Source organism: Chelonoidis abingdonii, chromosome 10 (assembly GCF_003597395.2).
Source record: "Chelonoidis abingdonii isolate Lonesome George chromosome 10, CheloAbing_2.0, whole genome shotgun sequence".
Classification (NCBI taxonomy): Eukaryota; Metazoa; Chordata; order Testudines; family Testudinidae; genus Chelonoidis; species Chelonoidis abingdonii.
This window is the reverse complement of record NC_133778.1, coordinates 38,029,676-38,047,186: the sequence shown is the minus strand read 5'-3', so window position 1 is coordinate 38,047,186 and position 17,511 is coordinate 38,029,676. Positions and strand designations below refer to the sequence as shown.

The window sequence follows — 17,511 nt, the reverse complement described above, 5'->3', positions numbered from 1 at the left end:
AATTCCTGACCTGGTGGCAGTGAGAATATCCAAGCTGGTAGTGAGCTTGGGGGAGTTTCAGGTAAGCCCCCAGATTTTGGACGCTAAAGTCCAGATCTGGGACAGGAGGCTATTACCACAGTTGCATAAAAGCAGCTGAAATTGAAAAGATGAAGACGACAAAGGGAAGAATCTCGAACAAAACGAAAAGCTTGTTAGAGAAGCGGAGAAATACGAAAAGGAGCTCGGATAACAACATCAAGTACTCCATTCTGTGCAAGCTTATATGGGAAAAACTGAAGGATGACTTTGAGAACTTTCGGAAAGAAAAGCTCCTTAAAACAACTGACTCACGCAAGAGCTTCACGACATGCAAGCGGGAATTGGTGCAGTACAGATTGAGCGTAACAACATTGAAGAACAAGGACGGAGAGACAGTAATTCACAGAGCAGGAATGAAGGAGGTCTGCAAGGACTTCTATACAGAACTGTTGAAATTAAGAATCAACACCCCTCTCCCAGCGCTCCAAGAGTCAGAAGAATGCGTCCCCCCAGTAATCATCAGCGAAGTCCAAAGTGCACTACACCAGATGAAGAAGGGAAAAGCTCCAGGCAAAGATGGAATAACGTCAGAAATGATTTCCACAGGAGGTGAAAAACTTTGGAAGACCCTCGCTTTAAGATTCAGTCGATCTCATGAAGTAGGAAAAATACCATCAAGCTGGAAAGAGTCAAATACTATCTTGCTGTACAAGAAGAGGGAACGAGAAAATCTTAAGAACTATCGCCTTATATGACTGTTCTCTCATATCTATAAACTCTTTACAAAAGTGATAACGAACCGACTCTCGCAGAGTCTGGATGAACAACAGCCGAGAGAGCAGGTGGGGTTTCGAAGAAATTTCAGCATGATCGACCACATATTTACCCTTACCCAGCTCCTAGAAAGAGCGAGGGAATACAAACTCCCACTGTGCATTGCTTTAGTCAACTATGAAAAGGCTTTCGATAGCATTGAGTACAACACAATAATAAAGGCGCTTGCAGAGCAGGACATTAACACACAGTACATCAGTTTGTTGAAAGAAGTGAACACTGGATGTACAACAGACATTACACTCCTCGAAACTCCCCTCCGCATCCCAATCGAGAAAGGCATTAAGCAAGGAGGTACAATTTCACCGAAACTATTTATTGCCTGCCTTGAAATGGTTATGAAAAAGATCAACTGGAGAAGTGGTGTTAATATAAATGGAGAACGATTATCTCATCTCAGATTTGCGAACGACATCGTACTAATTGCCAAAAGCACCAACCAACTGCAAAGCATGCCATGAAGACTTGACAAGAATAGCAGTCAGGTCTGTCTGAAAATGCACCGTTGCAAAACGAAATACATGCAATCAGACGACTTACTAAAAGCCTGAATAACGGTAACAGGAGAAGAAATTGAAGAAGTGGAACAGTACATATATTTGGGCCAAAGAGTTAATATGCACAAAGACATGAACGGAGAACTCTCGCGAAGGATTCGTGCAGGATGGTGTGCATTTAATTCCATCAAGGACATCCTCAAAGGAAAAATTGACAAGATGACACGTACAAATATCTTCAATTCAACAGTGCTGCCAGCCATGCTGTATGGCAGTGAAACGTGGGCACTGACAAAGAGAAAAGAATCGCAGCTGTTGGTAGCTGAAAGGGCAATGGAACGAGCTATGTTGGGAATTTTACTTGTGGATCGTATCTCAAATGAAATTACTAGAGAACGCAGCAGTGTGAAAGACATTAGTGTGGAAAGCAGATATAAGAAGATACAATGGGCAGGCCACATAGCACGGTTCATGGACAACAGATGGACTGCAATCATTACTGAGTGGTACCCGCGAGAACAGAAAAGACCACCTGGTCAGCCTCCAAGAAGATGGGAAGATGACATTGTAAAACGTTTTGGACAAATGTGGAGAAGAAAGGCAAGAATGTGAGAAGAATGGCGGATGTGTTGTGATCAGCGCAGTCTTAATGACAGCTGAAGACCGATCGATCCAGGTGATCCAGGTGAAAAGAAAGTTCTTCTTCACACAGAGCACGGTCAACTTGTGGAACTCCTTGCCTGAGGAGGTTGTGAAGGCTGTGACTATAACAGGGTTTAAAAGAGAACTGGATAAATTCATGGAGGTTAAGTTCAGCTCCTGATTCAGGACTTCCAGCTTCCCTGTCGTGGAGCTGGGAGCTGTGCAACCTGGGTTCAAAATTTCCAAAATGAAACATTTAGATTATTCTGGAATACGTTTTTGGGAAATTATCCCTTTTGCAGGACATTTCAGATTTGAATTTTCCCTCCAGAATTTTGGAATTTTCCACAAAACAGAAATTCTGACTTTTGACTAGCTCTGTGTGTTATGGTTACAGAGAGCAGGAAGGATACTCCCTTGTGTTTATGGTACTAGACGAAGACTTCAGTGAGTTCGTGTTTGCCCCAGCTGTTAGGACCTTATGTAAGGCTAGCCAAGCTCATAATGCATACATATAAAGGATCAAATTAAGGCTGCATGGGAACTTTTATCATAGCATTTCCTAATTTTTGATTATTTTAGTTTTTTGTACATAATATTTAAAAAGCAGTGCCAATGAGCTCTGCACATTTTTTTCACACTGCACATTTTCCCAGCTCTGGCAGGGACACAGGAGGTTGCTGGAACAATGAGCCTGAGGAAGAAAGGGAGTAACTTGCCCCAACCTCCTACGAAACTAAAAAGTCACTTCTAATACCAAACACAGAGGAAAACTGCCATCCTGTGTCGGCAATTTTTACTTAATTCTATATTTTGCAAATTCTAAATGCTCATTAAAATAAATTAATTTTCCTACTACTGTAAACACAGCTTTGCAAAAAAAAAAACCCAAAAACCTCCAAGCCCTGCCAGCAACTGTCTCCTGTCAAACAACAGCAAGAGCAAAAGTTCATCCTTTGTTCACTCAATTCTCCTTACTAAAATGTAATGTCCAGTTAGAACCATTCCCCCCTCATTCTGAAAGTACAGCTGGAGTACTAGTAGTTTAATGGTAAACTGTCAAGGCAATGGACTGGGCAATCTGACACAAGGGTCGGCAGTCTCTGGCACGTGGCTCGCCAGGGTAAGCACCCTGGTGGGCTGAGCCAGTTTCTTTACCTGCCACGTCAGCAGGTTCGGCTGATCGCGGCTCCCACTGGCTGCGGTTCGCCATCCCAGGCCAACGGGGGCGGCAGGAAGCCATGACCAGCACATCTCTCGCCTGTGCCGCTTCCCACTGCCCCCATTGGCCTGGGATGGTGAACTGCGGCCAGTGGGAGCTGCAGTCAGCCAAACCTGCAGACATGGCAGATAAACAAACTGACCCGGCCCGCCAGGGTACTTACCCTGGTGAGCTGCGAGCCAGAGGTTGCCGACCCCTGATCTAACAAGTCTTTTCTGTTTCTAGAGCTGGGCAAATATTTAATAGTTATATGGCAAATTTCAGCTCATTTTCTCTTCACAAATTTTCTGCAAAGACTGATTTTTCTCAAATGTATTATTTTCAATTATGAGCTGAATAACTTCAAATATTTCTTTAACTACAGCTTGTTGATAAGCAGTTCATTGCAAATACTAAATTACAATTGGAACTGTATTCATTAGATACAAATTAGATGTTATGTCGCTATTCCAGTTTTTAAATCAGATTTCTGATGCAAATGCTAACCATTACAAAATAAAAATTAATTCTGTGCAAATATGCTGTAATACTGGTTAAAGTCAGTAGGTTCAATGAATCTGCTAGCACAGCCATTTGCTAGAACAGTAACAAAGGAAATGCATAGGGGTGAGAAGATAGGCAAAGTAAAGTCTTTTTAAAATATTTGCAGGAAAACTTTTTGCAGTATGCATCCAGCTCCACTTTTTTTTAAACCCCTAACTACCATGATTCTATTGAACTGAACACAAAAATCTCTCATACTAAATTTGCCAAGTTAAAATCAAAGGAAATTCAAATGTAAGGTTCCAATAGCAATGTTAACTCTGACAAAGTGCACATGCATTTTTGTCTATTGAAATTTTTCCAATTAAATGTGTAACATAATATTACTGTCTATGTTGTGAAATGTATACCATCAGACACACATGACTTGCAAATGGCCACACTAATATTGTTTTGGAAACTTGACTTTTGTAAATAATGCTAAAGGTTACACAGTTAAAAATACATTTTTTGCATTTCAAAGTAAATAAATCCCATTTGAAAATTTGTTATATAGTTGAAACAAAATAGATATTTACCACAGAAATAGGAATACAAAACAATTCTCTGTTTTAGGCACAGCAGAGATTGAGAGGTGTATATAAGAAACCCAAATACCAGGTAAGTATTCCAATACTTGCATGTGACATATGGGTCGACGCTGTATTTCAACAGAACAGTGGAGTAGTCACCCAAAATATTATGAATTTTAGTTTTAAAAATCTGATACATTACCACATATATTAAAGATTTATTCTTTATATAGTTATAGTATTATATGTGAAGAAATAATAATGGCTAATCATAATCTAGATGCTTATTCGAGTGAGGTTAAATTATCACAGAATAAAAATCTGATTTTAAAATATTTTAACATTTAAATCTTTACTAGTGAAATTTTAATGTGCATGTGTACCCTTGAAAACAAATCCTTCTCACATCTGTCAAAATTTGGTAGGAATAGATCACTCCATCAATAGCTCACAGAAACTAGATAATATTCTCTAGAAACAATTTATGAAAAAGTCAGATCCATATTTCATATCTGCCACAAAAGCTCATCAGAGTAATAACCCTTCTTCTCCTGGGTGTTATCCTACCATCTGCTGCTCTATTACTTATCTTTATTTTGCAACTAATTAACAGCATAATCTTCTAAATTCAGCAAGTTAATTATCATTATTGTGGTCTTTGCAGCATCATCAGTCCTCATGAAGTCTTGTCTCTCCACCCCCAGAGAACGTATGAAAATGAACTAGGTTGGGAGAGGGTCTGTTTCTTTAGAGTAGGCTCATTAGGTGTTTGCTGATTAGCTCGGCACGCAGAGAGGCAGGTCAGAAGAATTCTGCTGAACACAAGGTCCCATGCCGGGCTCAACCAAGCTAATATAGGTTTCTGAACATTTGCCAAGCTGCCCTCTGTCAACTCTCAGTAGGAACCCCCAGCAGAAAGCCTACTGGCTACCCACTGTGTTCAAGATATTTCTCAGTTTGTCACAAAAGGCTTTGTATTAAGGGTTCTCCAGAGTAGAACTTTGTTTAAATAAAGGTTTTTAAATTTATTTTCTTAGGAAACTTCATGATTCACTCAGAATGTTTTCCCCAACGTTTTTTGTCTGCATCCTCAAACTGCATGTTAATGACAAACATGCTACACAGCTTGAGGTAAATCATCCTTTTCTTTTTATATACACTGATATCTGGAATTTCAGATTTTCCTCTCAAACAGATCAGAGACCCAATTCTGAAACAACATAGCCCTCCCTTACAATACAGTATAACAAATTTTTCACATTGCCCACTGTACCTGCATGTGTTCTGGGCACCTCAAAAACACCCCCCTCCCCCAAAATCAACCTGCACGTGTGGTTTTACTTTTGTGTGTGATCTTAAGAGAGTTCTTTATAACAATGGACACTGAGCCTGTGTGTGTCAAATCCCACAATTTGTGCATATAGCACACTTCATACATGAACTGTAAAGCTGATCTTCCTATAAGACTCTTAGAATCAGCTGCACATGAGCTCCCAATGTGATGCTGTGACAAAGAGTGACTATGATGCTGGGATGCATAAACAGGAATCTCAAGCAGGATAGAGAGGTTATTTTACCTCTATATTTGGCACTTGTGCAACCGCTGATGAACTACTGTGTCCAGCTCTGGTACCCACAATTCAAAAGGATGCAGATAAGTTCGAGAGGGTTCAGACAAGAGCCACAAGGAAAATTAAAGGATGAGCGAACGTGCCTTCTAGTGACAGAATTAAGGAGTTCAATCTATTTAGCTTAACAGATGGAATGTGAAGGGGTGACTTGATTACAGTGTGTAAGGATCTACATGGGAACAAATATTTAATAATGGATTCTTCAATATAGCAGAGAAAGGTATAACATGAACCAGTGGCTGGACCATTGGAAGTTGAACTATTGGAATAATTTACCAAGGGTCACGGTGGATTCGATATCATCGACAATTTTTAAATCAAGATGAGATGTTTTTCTAAAAGATACACTTCAGGAAATTACATTAGGGAAGTTCTATAGGCTGTGTTACACAGGAGATCAGACTAGATTATCACAGAGGTCCCTTCTGGCCTTGGAATCTATGAATCATCATTCCTATTAAAAGCGAACAATAAAAAATATTTTCAAAGGAATAAGAGCAACTGTCAAACAGATAGCAAAGGGTTAATGTCTCTTTTACCTGTAAAGGGTTAACAGTGAACCTGGAACACCTGACAAGAGGACCAATCAGGAGACAAGATACTTGCAAATCTCGGTGGAGGGAAGCCTTTGTTTTAGGCTGTTCCGTGGGGTTTTTGTTCTCTCTGGGGTCTGAGAGGGGCTAGAGATGTAAGCAGATTCCTCCAATCTTTCTGAAAAAATCTCTTCTGTTCAAATTAGTAAGTACCAGTTAGAAAGGCGGTTTAGTCTTTTTTGTTTGTTTTCTTTATTTGCAAACGTGTATTTGCCAGAAGGATTGTATCTCTGTTGCTAAAACTTGTATTTGTGGTGGGGGGAGGATTTTCTCTAGTGTTTATAAGCTGAAAGACCCTGTAATATTTGTCAACTTGATTTTACAGAGACAACTTTTACTTCTTTCTTTCTTTTATTAAAAGCTTTTCTTTTTAAGAACCTAATTGATTTTTGGCTATCTTGTGTACGACCCAAGGGGAGGGAGTCTGCACTCACCAGGGAATTGGTGGAAGGAAGGAGAGAAGGGGGGAGGAAAAGCCTGATTTCTCTCTGTTTTAAGATTCAAGGAGTTTGAATCACAGTGATCTTCCAGTGTAACCCAGGGAGGGGAAGCCTGGGAGAGGCAACGGTGAGGGAAAGGGTTTACTTTCCTTGTGTTAAGATCCAGGGGGTCTGGGTCTTGGGGTCCCCTGGGAAGGTTTTGGGGGGACTAGAGTATACCAGGCACTGCAAGTCCTGGTTGGTGGCAGCACTACAAGATCTAAGCTGGTAATTAAGCTTAGGGGGGTTCATGCTGGTACCCCATCTTTTGGACGCTAAAGTTTAGAGTGGGGGCTCATACCATGACAGCGACTGGCACTTCATGCCTGACAACACTAGCATAGAGTAATGCAAGCTAACACTGTGTACATGAACATCCAACTCAAAAGAAGTACATTAGAATGCCTGTTTCACCTACCTAAATTTAATAGTGTATGCAGGGGCTTAAATGCAATACATATTACTGTCTAACTTCATGTCATTACGCTTCAGCATTTAAGCATACATGCAATTGTTCCTTATACAGTATATTTTTCACACAGTCTTACTGGAGAGTGCATCGCAACAAAATGATCAAAGCTAACTATTTTCCTATCTTCTGTCTCTCTGGGAATTTTTTATCCCTGTTCTTTTTTCTTCTCTCTCTATTTATTTATTTTCTGGTTTATTTTCATGCTTTATCTTATTTTCTTGCTCCTGTGCTTTCTCTCTTTCTCACCACCCAAGGCAATTGTGTTCACAGTGTACGGTCTCCCTACAGGCTGCTTGCAGCCTGTAAGGTGACAGACAAGTGATAGAGCAGACTAGAGGACAGAAAACAGCAGCAAAGGAGAATGAACATGGCTCTGGCAGTAATAGCCTTATAGCTCCCCTCACATGAGAGGCCAAGACTGTGCCACCCAGGAGTCTGACATTCCCAGGTTGGGGATTTCATCAAAACAACAGCCATCCCAAATGAAGAACAAAATAAAAATCCATTTAAATTATGTATTTACAAAGTTAATACGCAGTTGTGCTTGCACATTTGTTTTGTCAAATTTATACTGGTATGAAATTTGATTGCATAGGGGAAAAACCATCAAAAGAAAACTATTCTGTAAGGTTAAACTTTTTTCCAGAATGTTAGCACCAGACATCTCAATTATACATCTTCAAAGACCAGAAACACATTCTTTCAAGTCAAATCAAAAGAAGGCTGTAACTAAGAAAATATTTACAGATGTGCAATCCAGGCACTGAAGGGAGACTCAAACATGTGGAAGTGGAATACAGCTCAACCAACCAAATGACAGGCAAACCTGAATATTAAATTGGGCAACTTCAGGCTGGTAAGACTTTGAAATGTCATTAGAGAGCAGATTTAGAAATTGAACTGAGGCTTCAGGAGCCGCTCATACTTACAAGGTAAAAAATGGGCAGAAAGACATTCTTTAGATGAATGCATGAGTGAAGGCTATATTTGGCATGTGAGACAGATTAGGTACCCTATCTCCAACAATTGTGGGATTTTTGTCTTCTAGGAAAGCCAAGATGAAATTTTAACCATGACATATCTATTATCAAAGAACATCTTTGCTGACACATTTTTAACAACTGAAGTTTAAAACAAAATTTCCATTTATTTCAGTATAGCTCACTCTTATGATTACCACAACAAATGGTGCTATATATGATTTTGAGCGTGCGGCTTTGCTACATACAAGCCATAAGGAAATAAATAGTTATTTATCAAAATATGCAGTGGTTCTATGCTCTGGCTCACTCTAAAAAAGTATGCTAAGCTAGAGTCAAATGGTAATAAATTATGCATCCAACACCCATCTAAAGTTCTATTCCCCTCCTGCCCCTCCGGGAAAAATGGGAAAACAGAGTAAGGGTGGGATTTTCAGAAGCACCTGAGAGAGTTAGGTGCCTAACACACATTGAAAGTTGACTCCAACTTAGCCATGTTGTCCTTCCCCATGAAGAATATTAGGAAAGTCAAGGGAGCTTGTAACAAATGGATGTAATTTCTGTTAACCATAGAAATGTAGGGCTGGAAGGGACCTCAAGAGGTCATCTAGTCAAAAATGTGTGTTAGAAATTAGGAATAACTGGTGGACAAAATAAGAAGATTGACTATTCTGCCCATCACTCCCTTTCGGAGTCCTCAGAGAGAGACTTGTGGAGGGAAAAAGCTGGCTAATGTGACAATAACTGACTGAAAGAACAGCGAAGGGGAAGGAGCGAGCTTCACCATCATGAATGCCACTCTTACTATCTCCTGGGACTGCAAGATGTACTGTACCATCACTGGACCTTTGCCAACCTGATTCCAAGATGTCCTGACCAGACCTGGGCAAGAGAGGGACTTAGATGACATTGCCACCTCTACCAACTCCAGCTGAATCCCAAATACCATCTGGGATTTGAGACTTTATCACACCACCCACTACTCCCTTTCCTACCTCTCGTCTTTTGCCTTCTGTTTAAAGAGAATCTGGATTAGCTAGCCAAGACTATATATTTACAACACCGCTGTAAGCCTGTAACCCAGAAGAGGCAGATAAAAGCAATACACTAAACAGCTCAATGCTGCTACAAGTTTGCTAGGCCTTAGCACGACTAATAAAACAGTTTGCTGTTCCTTTGTTTTTCCAGCAGTGAGGCTGCAAGTGAAAGTCAACACTAGAGATAGAAGCTGCATTTTCCAAATGCTGTTCTTTTCTTTCCTCTTCTGTATGTGTGGGTTTGGGTTTTGTTTTTTTTGTCTTTTAAGAAATGGGATTGGACTTTCACAGCAATGAGAACTCTAGCCCTTCTCAATAACTTCTCTTTTCCCCAAAAGGACAGTTATTACCATCTTTACTACCATCTAATAGACTAAGTGGGTTTTCCTTCTAAAAACTCTCTCTTCAGCTAAAGGGAAAAGAACAAGGAATGTTAAAATAAAAGTCTTCCCCAATACTTCACATTTCAAATGCTTTACCAGTTTCTCCTTCCTTCTCTCTCTCTCTCTTTAATAAAAGGTGAAAAAGATTTTTTTAAAGGTGTGTTTGCCATGGCACTAAGTAGGCTGTGGTATCTCTATACCAGACCCCAAACCTCCTTTAACACTCTAATGTTGAATACTGTCATATTAACGTCATTGACTCTTTGGGCTCATTTATTCCACCTAAATGAATACAAAAGACACCACTAGATACATCTTCCCAGCTTGACAATGAACCATAAACTACTCTGAGTATGGTCTTTCAACTGGTTGTGTGTTCACCTTATAGCAGGGGTCTCAAATACACGGCCTGTGGGCTGTATTTCCTGCAGCCCGCGCCTGCCCTGCAGCCTACCTCCAGGCCTGGGGTGGACAAACTACAGTCGCATGATTGCCCCCCTTGAGCCTCGCACCACTCTGGGAAGTGGCTGGCATCATGTCCCTGCGGCCGGGGGAAGAAGCAGAGGGCTTTGTCCTTGTGTTGCCCTGTCTTCTAGGCACCGCCCCCCCCCCTCCCCGCAGCTCCCATTGTCCGGGAACGGGGAACTGAGGCCAATGGGTGCTTTGGAGGAGGTACCTGGAGGCGTGGCAAGCAGCTTGCAGAGCCCTGTGTCTCCCCTCCCCAGGGGCTACAGAGACATAGTTCCAGCTACTTCCCGGAGCAAAGCAGGAGCGGGGCCGGCAGCCTGCCCTGCCCCTGGTGTGCGCCGCTGCCACCCCAGAGCCCGAAGCCCTCCTGCACCCAGCCCCCCAACTCCCTGCCCTGAGCCCCCTGCCTGCAAACCAATCCCCTGCCCTGAGCCCCCCGCTGCATCCCACACCCCTTCTGCACCCCAATCCCCTGCCCTGAGCCTCCTGCCTGCACCCAACCCCCTGTACTGAGCCCCCTGCCACATCCCACACCCCAACTCCCTGCCCTGAGCCCCCTGCTACATCCCACACTCCTTCTGCACCCCAACCCCATCTGCACCCCAACCCGCCTGCCCTGAGCCCCTGCCGCATTCCACACCCCTCCTATACCCCAACTCCCTGCCCTGAGCCCCCTTGCTGCACCCCACACCCCAACCCCCTGCCTTGAGCCCCCTACTGCACCCCACACCCCTTCTGCACCATGAGCCTCCTGCCTGCACCTCAACTCCCTGCCCTGAGCTCCTGCCACACCCCTCATGCACCCTCTGGGAGCAGAGAGGGAGCAGAGTTGGGGTAGGGACTTCAAGGAAGGGGTTGGAATGGAGAGAGGAAGGGATGGCCAGTAGGCCAGTAACCCCATCAAAGGAGGAAATTATATTGGTCTAGGATGATTTATTCTTGGCAAATCCATTTCTTATCATCCTATTATCCGCTAAGGGCTTTACAAACTGATTAATAAGTTGTTCCAGTATTTTTCCAGGTATCAAAGTTGGGTTGACTGGTCTACAATTTCCCAGACTCTCTTTGTTCCCTTTTTTAAAGGTATGTACTATGCTTGCCCTTCTCTAGTCCTCTGGGACCTCACCCATCTTCCATGAGTTCTCAAAGATGACTGCTAATGGTTCTGAGATTGCTTCAGTTAGGCCTTGTCTTCACTACCGCAGCAAGTCTATCTAAGTTATGCTACTCCAACTATGTGAATAATGTAGCTGGGGTTCACATAGCTTAGGTCGACTTACTGCAATGCGTACACTGCACTGCATCGATGGGCGATGCACTCCTGTCGACTTACATTAATCATCTCATTCTGGTGGAGTACTGGAGTTAACCGGAGAGTGCTATGCAGTCGATTTAGCGGGTCTTCACTAGACCCGCTAAATCAAACTCCGCTGCATTGATCACAGCAGCGTTGATCCCTGGTAAGTATAGACATAACCTTAGTTTCTTAAGTACCCTAGGGTGAATTTTATCAGGCCCTGCAGACTTGAAAACATACAGCTGACGTAAATATTTTTTAACCTGTACTTTCCCTATTCTGGCTTGTGATCCTTCCCACTTCTTGTAAATATTAATTGTGTTGAGTATCTGGTCACAATTAATCTTTTTAGGTAAAACTGAAGCAAAATGGGCACTAAATGTTTCAGAATTTCTTGATGTTACCATCTGTCCCTCGCAAAATGGTGGATTTACACTTTCCTTCATCATTCTCTTGCTCTTAATGTATTTATAAAACCTCTTTTTATTGCCTTTTATGTCTCTTGCTAGGTGCCACTCATTTTGTCCCTACATGCTTATGCTATTCATTTGTACTCATCCTTAGCAATCTGTCCACGTTTCCACATTTTGTAGGATTCCTTTTAGTTTTTGGATCATTAAAGAATTCTGATGCAACCGTATTGCCCGCTCACTAATCCTTCCTTCACATCAGGGTAGTTTGCTGTTGTGTCTTAAATGTTACAATGTTCATTATGCTCCCTGGACTACTGATGATGGCAGAAGATGTTTCTCTGGTCAGAATGATAGTGCTAGCTTTGTTCAGGGGCAAAAAGTTAGGTCATTCCTGCAGGAAACTATGAACATGAATGTCTCCTTCTGGGCAAGTAGTCATGTGTCCTGTCAAAGAAGAGGTTAGGGCCTCAACCACCACATCAATCTCTTCATCTTGAATTTCTGGAATAGTCAGAATGCCTCAACTGAGAGTACCTTACAATCATATATTTTTCTATATAACTTACAGTAAAAGATGGAAGATACTCTATTAGAGATTAGAAATTTCAGTTTTTGCATTATAGAAGACAAAAGTTTAACCAATGACAGCTAAAGGCAAACAATAGATAACAGCCCTCCAAGACATTTACCACCGTCAAGACATCATCCCTAGTTCAGCAGCCTAGTTATTGTCACACTGAATGTCATGTATTCAGCAGACTGTTTTGACGTTAGGTAGCCAGTTGTTTTAGCAAGTTGGGCAACCAGTTGTCTGAGCAATTACATAAAGTATGTATTTATGTTACATTCCCCTAGTGTAATATGAGAAAAATCCACAGCAATGAAATATGTCTACACATGACTAAGCTGTCTCTTACAATATCAATAAGAAAGTTCCAAATGAATTCAAAAATTCTAGCTAGTAACCATAGTGATATAGTATGAGAAATATGTAATAAGCCTAGAAATTGTGTTTAACTGATATTAATAGTATCTAGCTAATACTGCTTATTAAGTTTTATTGACAATCGGAGCATAGCATTTTCTAAAAAGGTATTTTCATCAACTTTGTTTATTGAGGAAATATTAATCAAATAAAATTAACTATTCTAAGCCCTCTGTTGGTTTAACACAGACCATCACAATTGATAAAAGTAAATTTAATTACTCTGACATTTGTAGAACTTAGAATGTATTGCACGTTACATTGCAGCAGTTTCATGTTTAACATATTTTTACATGCAAGAAATATACCAGAAAGACATAGAATGTGGTGTTGCAAATAAAGATTTAAATTCTGAAAATCAAATGGGAATTTTAAAAATTGGTAACCCATGGTGCCTGTTCAAAATACTTTCTATAGTTCTTAGCTATTAGCCTATCCTATTTCTTGTTGGAGAAATTTTTCTGTGAATATTAGGCTTCTTGTTTAGTTCTTTACACTTTAACAGAAATAACATTTTCTTCATTTTTGTGAATATACACTATATAAAGCACAACTAATATATACAATTCTGATATATTCTGCCCATTCCTTATTCACAGAAACAAGAAAGAAAAGAAGAAATATGGTGAGTATGCTTTCACCATGCCATTTAAAGATAAGCAAACACTGAAGTGCATATATTAGCTACATATTAGTTTATAATGAGAAAACTAATGAGACTTAAATATTAAGTCTCGCAATCTGTTTTTCTTTATGCTATTTTTGTGCCTTCTCTATAAGTGATTGCTTTTTCCTATGTGAAATCAAAAGCTTTTACCACTTGTATTTTTTCATATATAAAGCTTCATAAAGTATATTACTGCATGATTTATTCTTACTCTTAAGAATCTAATTTCTTGCCCAACTAAACAAAAATGATTCGGACCTCTAGTCTTGAAGTTCTAATAGATTCCACATAGGAAATTCTGTGAATAGGAGTCTTTTGATCCTGTGGAATACATCAGGTGAGGAAATGGAATTTTTGTTCTTATCTGATCCCCATTTTTTATATTAATCTTTTTCCAAAATTAAGATAAATACATTTTCTCAGAAGGCAGTTACAATTATTTTTTTCCTGACTCTGAAAATGAAGGACTCCTTTTTCAATCCCTCTGAAGGATGAGAGTGGGGACTGAGGAGAAAAAGCCCTTAGTACTGTCCTCCCATCTCTTGCAGCACTTCAAAAGCCAACTCACCAAAGGGAGCAGAGATAGGAGAATAGCTCTGACTGTAGTAGGCAGCTCTACTCAGAGTTCACTGGTGGCCAGTGCACTCCTGAGAGTGGTTGTATCACTTTGGGAAAAGGGTTTCTGTATGTCCAACAGCCTCACCTCACACAGACAGATATCTGATGTGGAAAGGGTCCTTGCCCATCTCTGGGGGTACCCCTGCACCTTTCCTCACTACTGAGTACACTAGGGTTTGGAGTGAAGACCAAAAAGAAAGTTCACTAGCCTTCTCTCCACATTAATAAAGGATTTTAAGGGATTCATCTCTCTAGACAGACCATCATCCCCTCCTGTCAGCTATATATACAGTCTCGAAGTGGCTTCTGCAGCTGTAGCAACTGGGCTGCCTGCTCCTGCTGCTGCCATGGAAGTGCCCTAGCAAGGTGCTATTGCCCCTAAATACCCCTACTGCTTCACATTTAAAAATATTTTTATCTACTTACTGCTCCTGATTCACCTCTTAATTTTGTAAATACAAATAAACGAGTGTCAGGGATAATGCAATACTATTCTAAGTTTAATGCACGTAATCTACAAGCCAGATTCAGTTTGTGGAGTTCTTCTATGGATGCATTGAAGCAACTAGCTAACAAATTGAGAAGATACACATTTTTACTGGAAGTGATTAAAGTTTAAACTATAATTATTATGAGCCTGCTAATGTACATTTATAACTGATTCTTTTCTTTACCCTTTTTGGTTATCTTAACAAACCAACTTTTTATGTTCATCATACTAAACCCTATCAGGTTACATGCCTGGAAGAAAAGACCATAAGCAGCTGGGAATATTAAGATGTGTGTTGTCACGTAAAGCCTGTTTTTTATTCCTATAGTCTTTTCTGCTAAGAAGCTTCACACTGTTTTGGTATGGGCTTACCTCTGTAGTTCTTCAATTTTGCTTCTACTAGAAGGCAAGGTTCACTGCTGAAGTGATATTAAGCTTGTGTCTCTTCGGTCTCCTAAAGCCACATATACACCTACCCTTCACTATGAGGAGAGAGATTGAGCTTACAGTTAAAAAACTGGTCTTCTTCAGAGTACATTTAACTGGTGCTGCTAAATTCATAAACGTGTTTTAGTCCCAGTGCTAACAATCATCCAAGAACCTAAAATTACCATAAAACCAAAACACATTGATAGCTCTCATTTTCTAGCACTGAGGATCCCAGCACAGAGCTCGTCTTCTGTAAGATCAAAATCTGTAGAAAATAAAATGTATACCGCACGATAACAATTACTAAATCAAACATCTACATCTGTAATAAAACCTAATTATTAATGACATAACATTTTTTCAGATTAACCTTCTTGAAGATCAATGGAATTCTAACTTACCAATTTTGCCTCTGACTGCACTGGCTGTGGGGAGGAGGGCCCTGGGATTCCTGGGATACTAGGCACCATGGTGACAGGTCTAACAAGCTGACCAGGAAAGTCGTAAAAATGAAAAACAATCTTTGAGTATTCCAGCATAATACAAATTATATGATGGCATTGCCCACTAGAACCAAAACAGCTACCAAAATCTGTAAAACTTAAGTTCTAAGGCTTAAGGTATATCAGTACTTTAATTACTCTGAAGGGGTAAAAAGCTATATTTCTAACCATTTAAGTAATATTTGGAATGATAAAGATATACTATTCTAATAAGTATTCAGAGCACAAATTACAATAGTTGCCAAAAATATGAATCATACCATAGTAAATCAAGTCCAACATTTTTTTTGTAAAATGTCAGTGTTAGAAATTAAAAAAAAAAAAAAAAAAAAAAAAAAGCATTTATGCAAGTTTGCATTATTTTAAAATTAAGAATGTATAATAGGTCATGTGTAAACTTACTGGAACTGCAGCAGGGACATGAACATTAGAATTTGTGATTGAGGCAGGAATAGCAACAGGCATAGTTTGTCCATTAGGAAGATGTAACAGCAGAGGGAAAGGACCTGGTACTGGTCTAAGAAAAACAAAGAGGAGGAAATATTTTAAAAGGACACAAATACACAGCAGAATTGAAAGATACTGACATTTCTTATTAAAAAGCTTGATACATTATTAATTTGGTTTAACCCTGTCCAAACTTAATACAGCTTAAACTATTTGCCATTTTAACAAGGTATCAAATATCCACATTCTGTACATTTAACAGTAATTTTGTTTGACATAACTGTGTCACACAGTTATAATGTAAACTCACTGTACTGTTGGAGAATATAGAGCTGCAGGCCAAATTGCAGAAAAAAGTAATCAAAAGTACTTTGTAAACTAGAGAAAATCTTTTTAGAAATCTGCAATAAAATATTTTACTATCACATATAACTTACACTATTGGCCTGTTGGAGGATGGTGCCTGGGTAATGACAGTGCTAGAAGTTGGTGAAGGTATTGCTTGCTGAATAATAACACTTGAGTCAGAACTTGTTAGCAATACATTAGGAACCTGCAGTGACGCTGGACGAACTATTGTTGATGTAGGCTGTGCAGTCTGCTGAAGTGACACTTCCTATGGGAAAAATGAAAATTAACCATTGAAATTACAGACCATCAATAAAGACTGTGCAGTGAACACAGATTAAAGAGAAAAAAAATCAGCAATCTTTGTAACATTTACACAACTTACAGACTCATGGAGTGGAATGAATTTTGCTGTTTTAAAACACCGAGTAAATTCACCAAAAATATAGGCTCAATAATTAAGTCTGTGACAAACAAAATGAAGAAAAGCATCTGTTCGTCACAATTTTAGGACAAATTCAAGACCAGTTTGCTGAGCTATGAGACATACTGCTCCAATATGCTGTCAGGGTTTATATTAGTAAGTCCAATAGATACAGGGGGAAAAAAATTGACAATCAGTATTATGCTACTGGTTGCATCAGTTCTTGGTAAACAGTCCTTTTCAATATCCCCTGACATACAGCAAAGAGAAATATAAATGAATATTTCTTTTAGGTTTATATAACAGCTGAAACAAAAGGACCATTGGAATCAGTAAGAACCAAAAAAACTTGGTACATTTGTTACTCCTTTTAAAAACTAATTTCTCTTGTTTAGCTAGGACCCTATCTTGTGAAAAATATTCACAGGATTTTACAGTTCTTTCTGTCTTTCAAGATGCTTAGAAATATCCTTGTCATAAACAGATAGCTAAGGGTTAATGTTTCTTTTACCTGTAAAGGGTTAACAAAGGGAACCAAACACCTGACCAGAGGACCAATCAGGAAACAAGATTTTT

The 17,511-nt window shown here is 39.9% G+C and overlaps 1 protein-coding gene across 11 annotated transcripts in view; it reads right to left on the bottom strand.

Moving 5' to 3' along the window:
• Positions 1-17,511, bottom strand: part of ATF2 (activating transcription factor 2) — a 99,957-nt gene that overhangs the window by 34,943 nt on the left and 47,503 nt on the right. For all 11 annotated transcript variants that reach the window (XM_075070092.1, XM_032784537.2, XM_075070096.1 and 8 more), the window contains 3 exons: positions 16,601-16,779; positions 16,119-16,233; positions 15,615-15,701 (listed from right to left, as the gene is read on the bottom strand). In XM_075070092.1, coding sequence (XP_074926193.1) covers positions 15,615-15,701; positions 16,119-16,233; positions 16,601-16,779 — 381 coding nt within the window. The remainder of the gene's footprint in view (positions 1-15,614; positions 15,702-16,118; positions 16,234-16,600; positions 16,780-17,511) is intronic.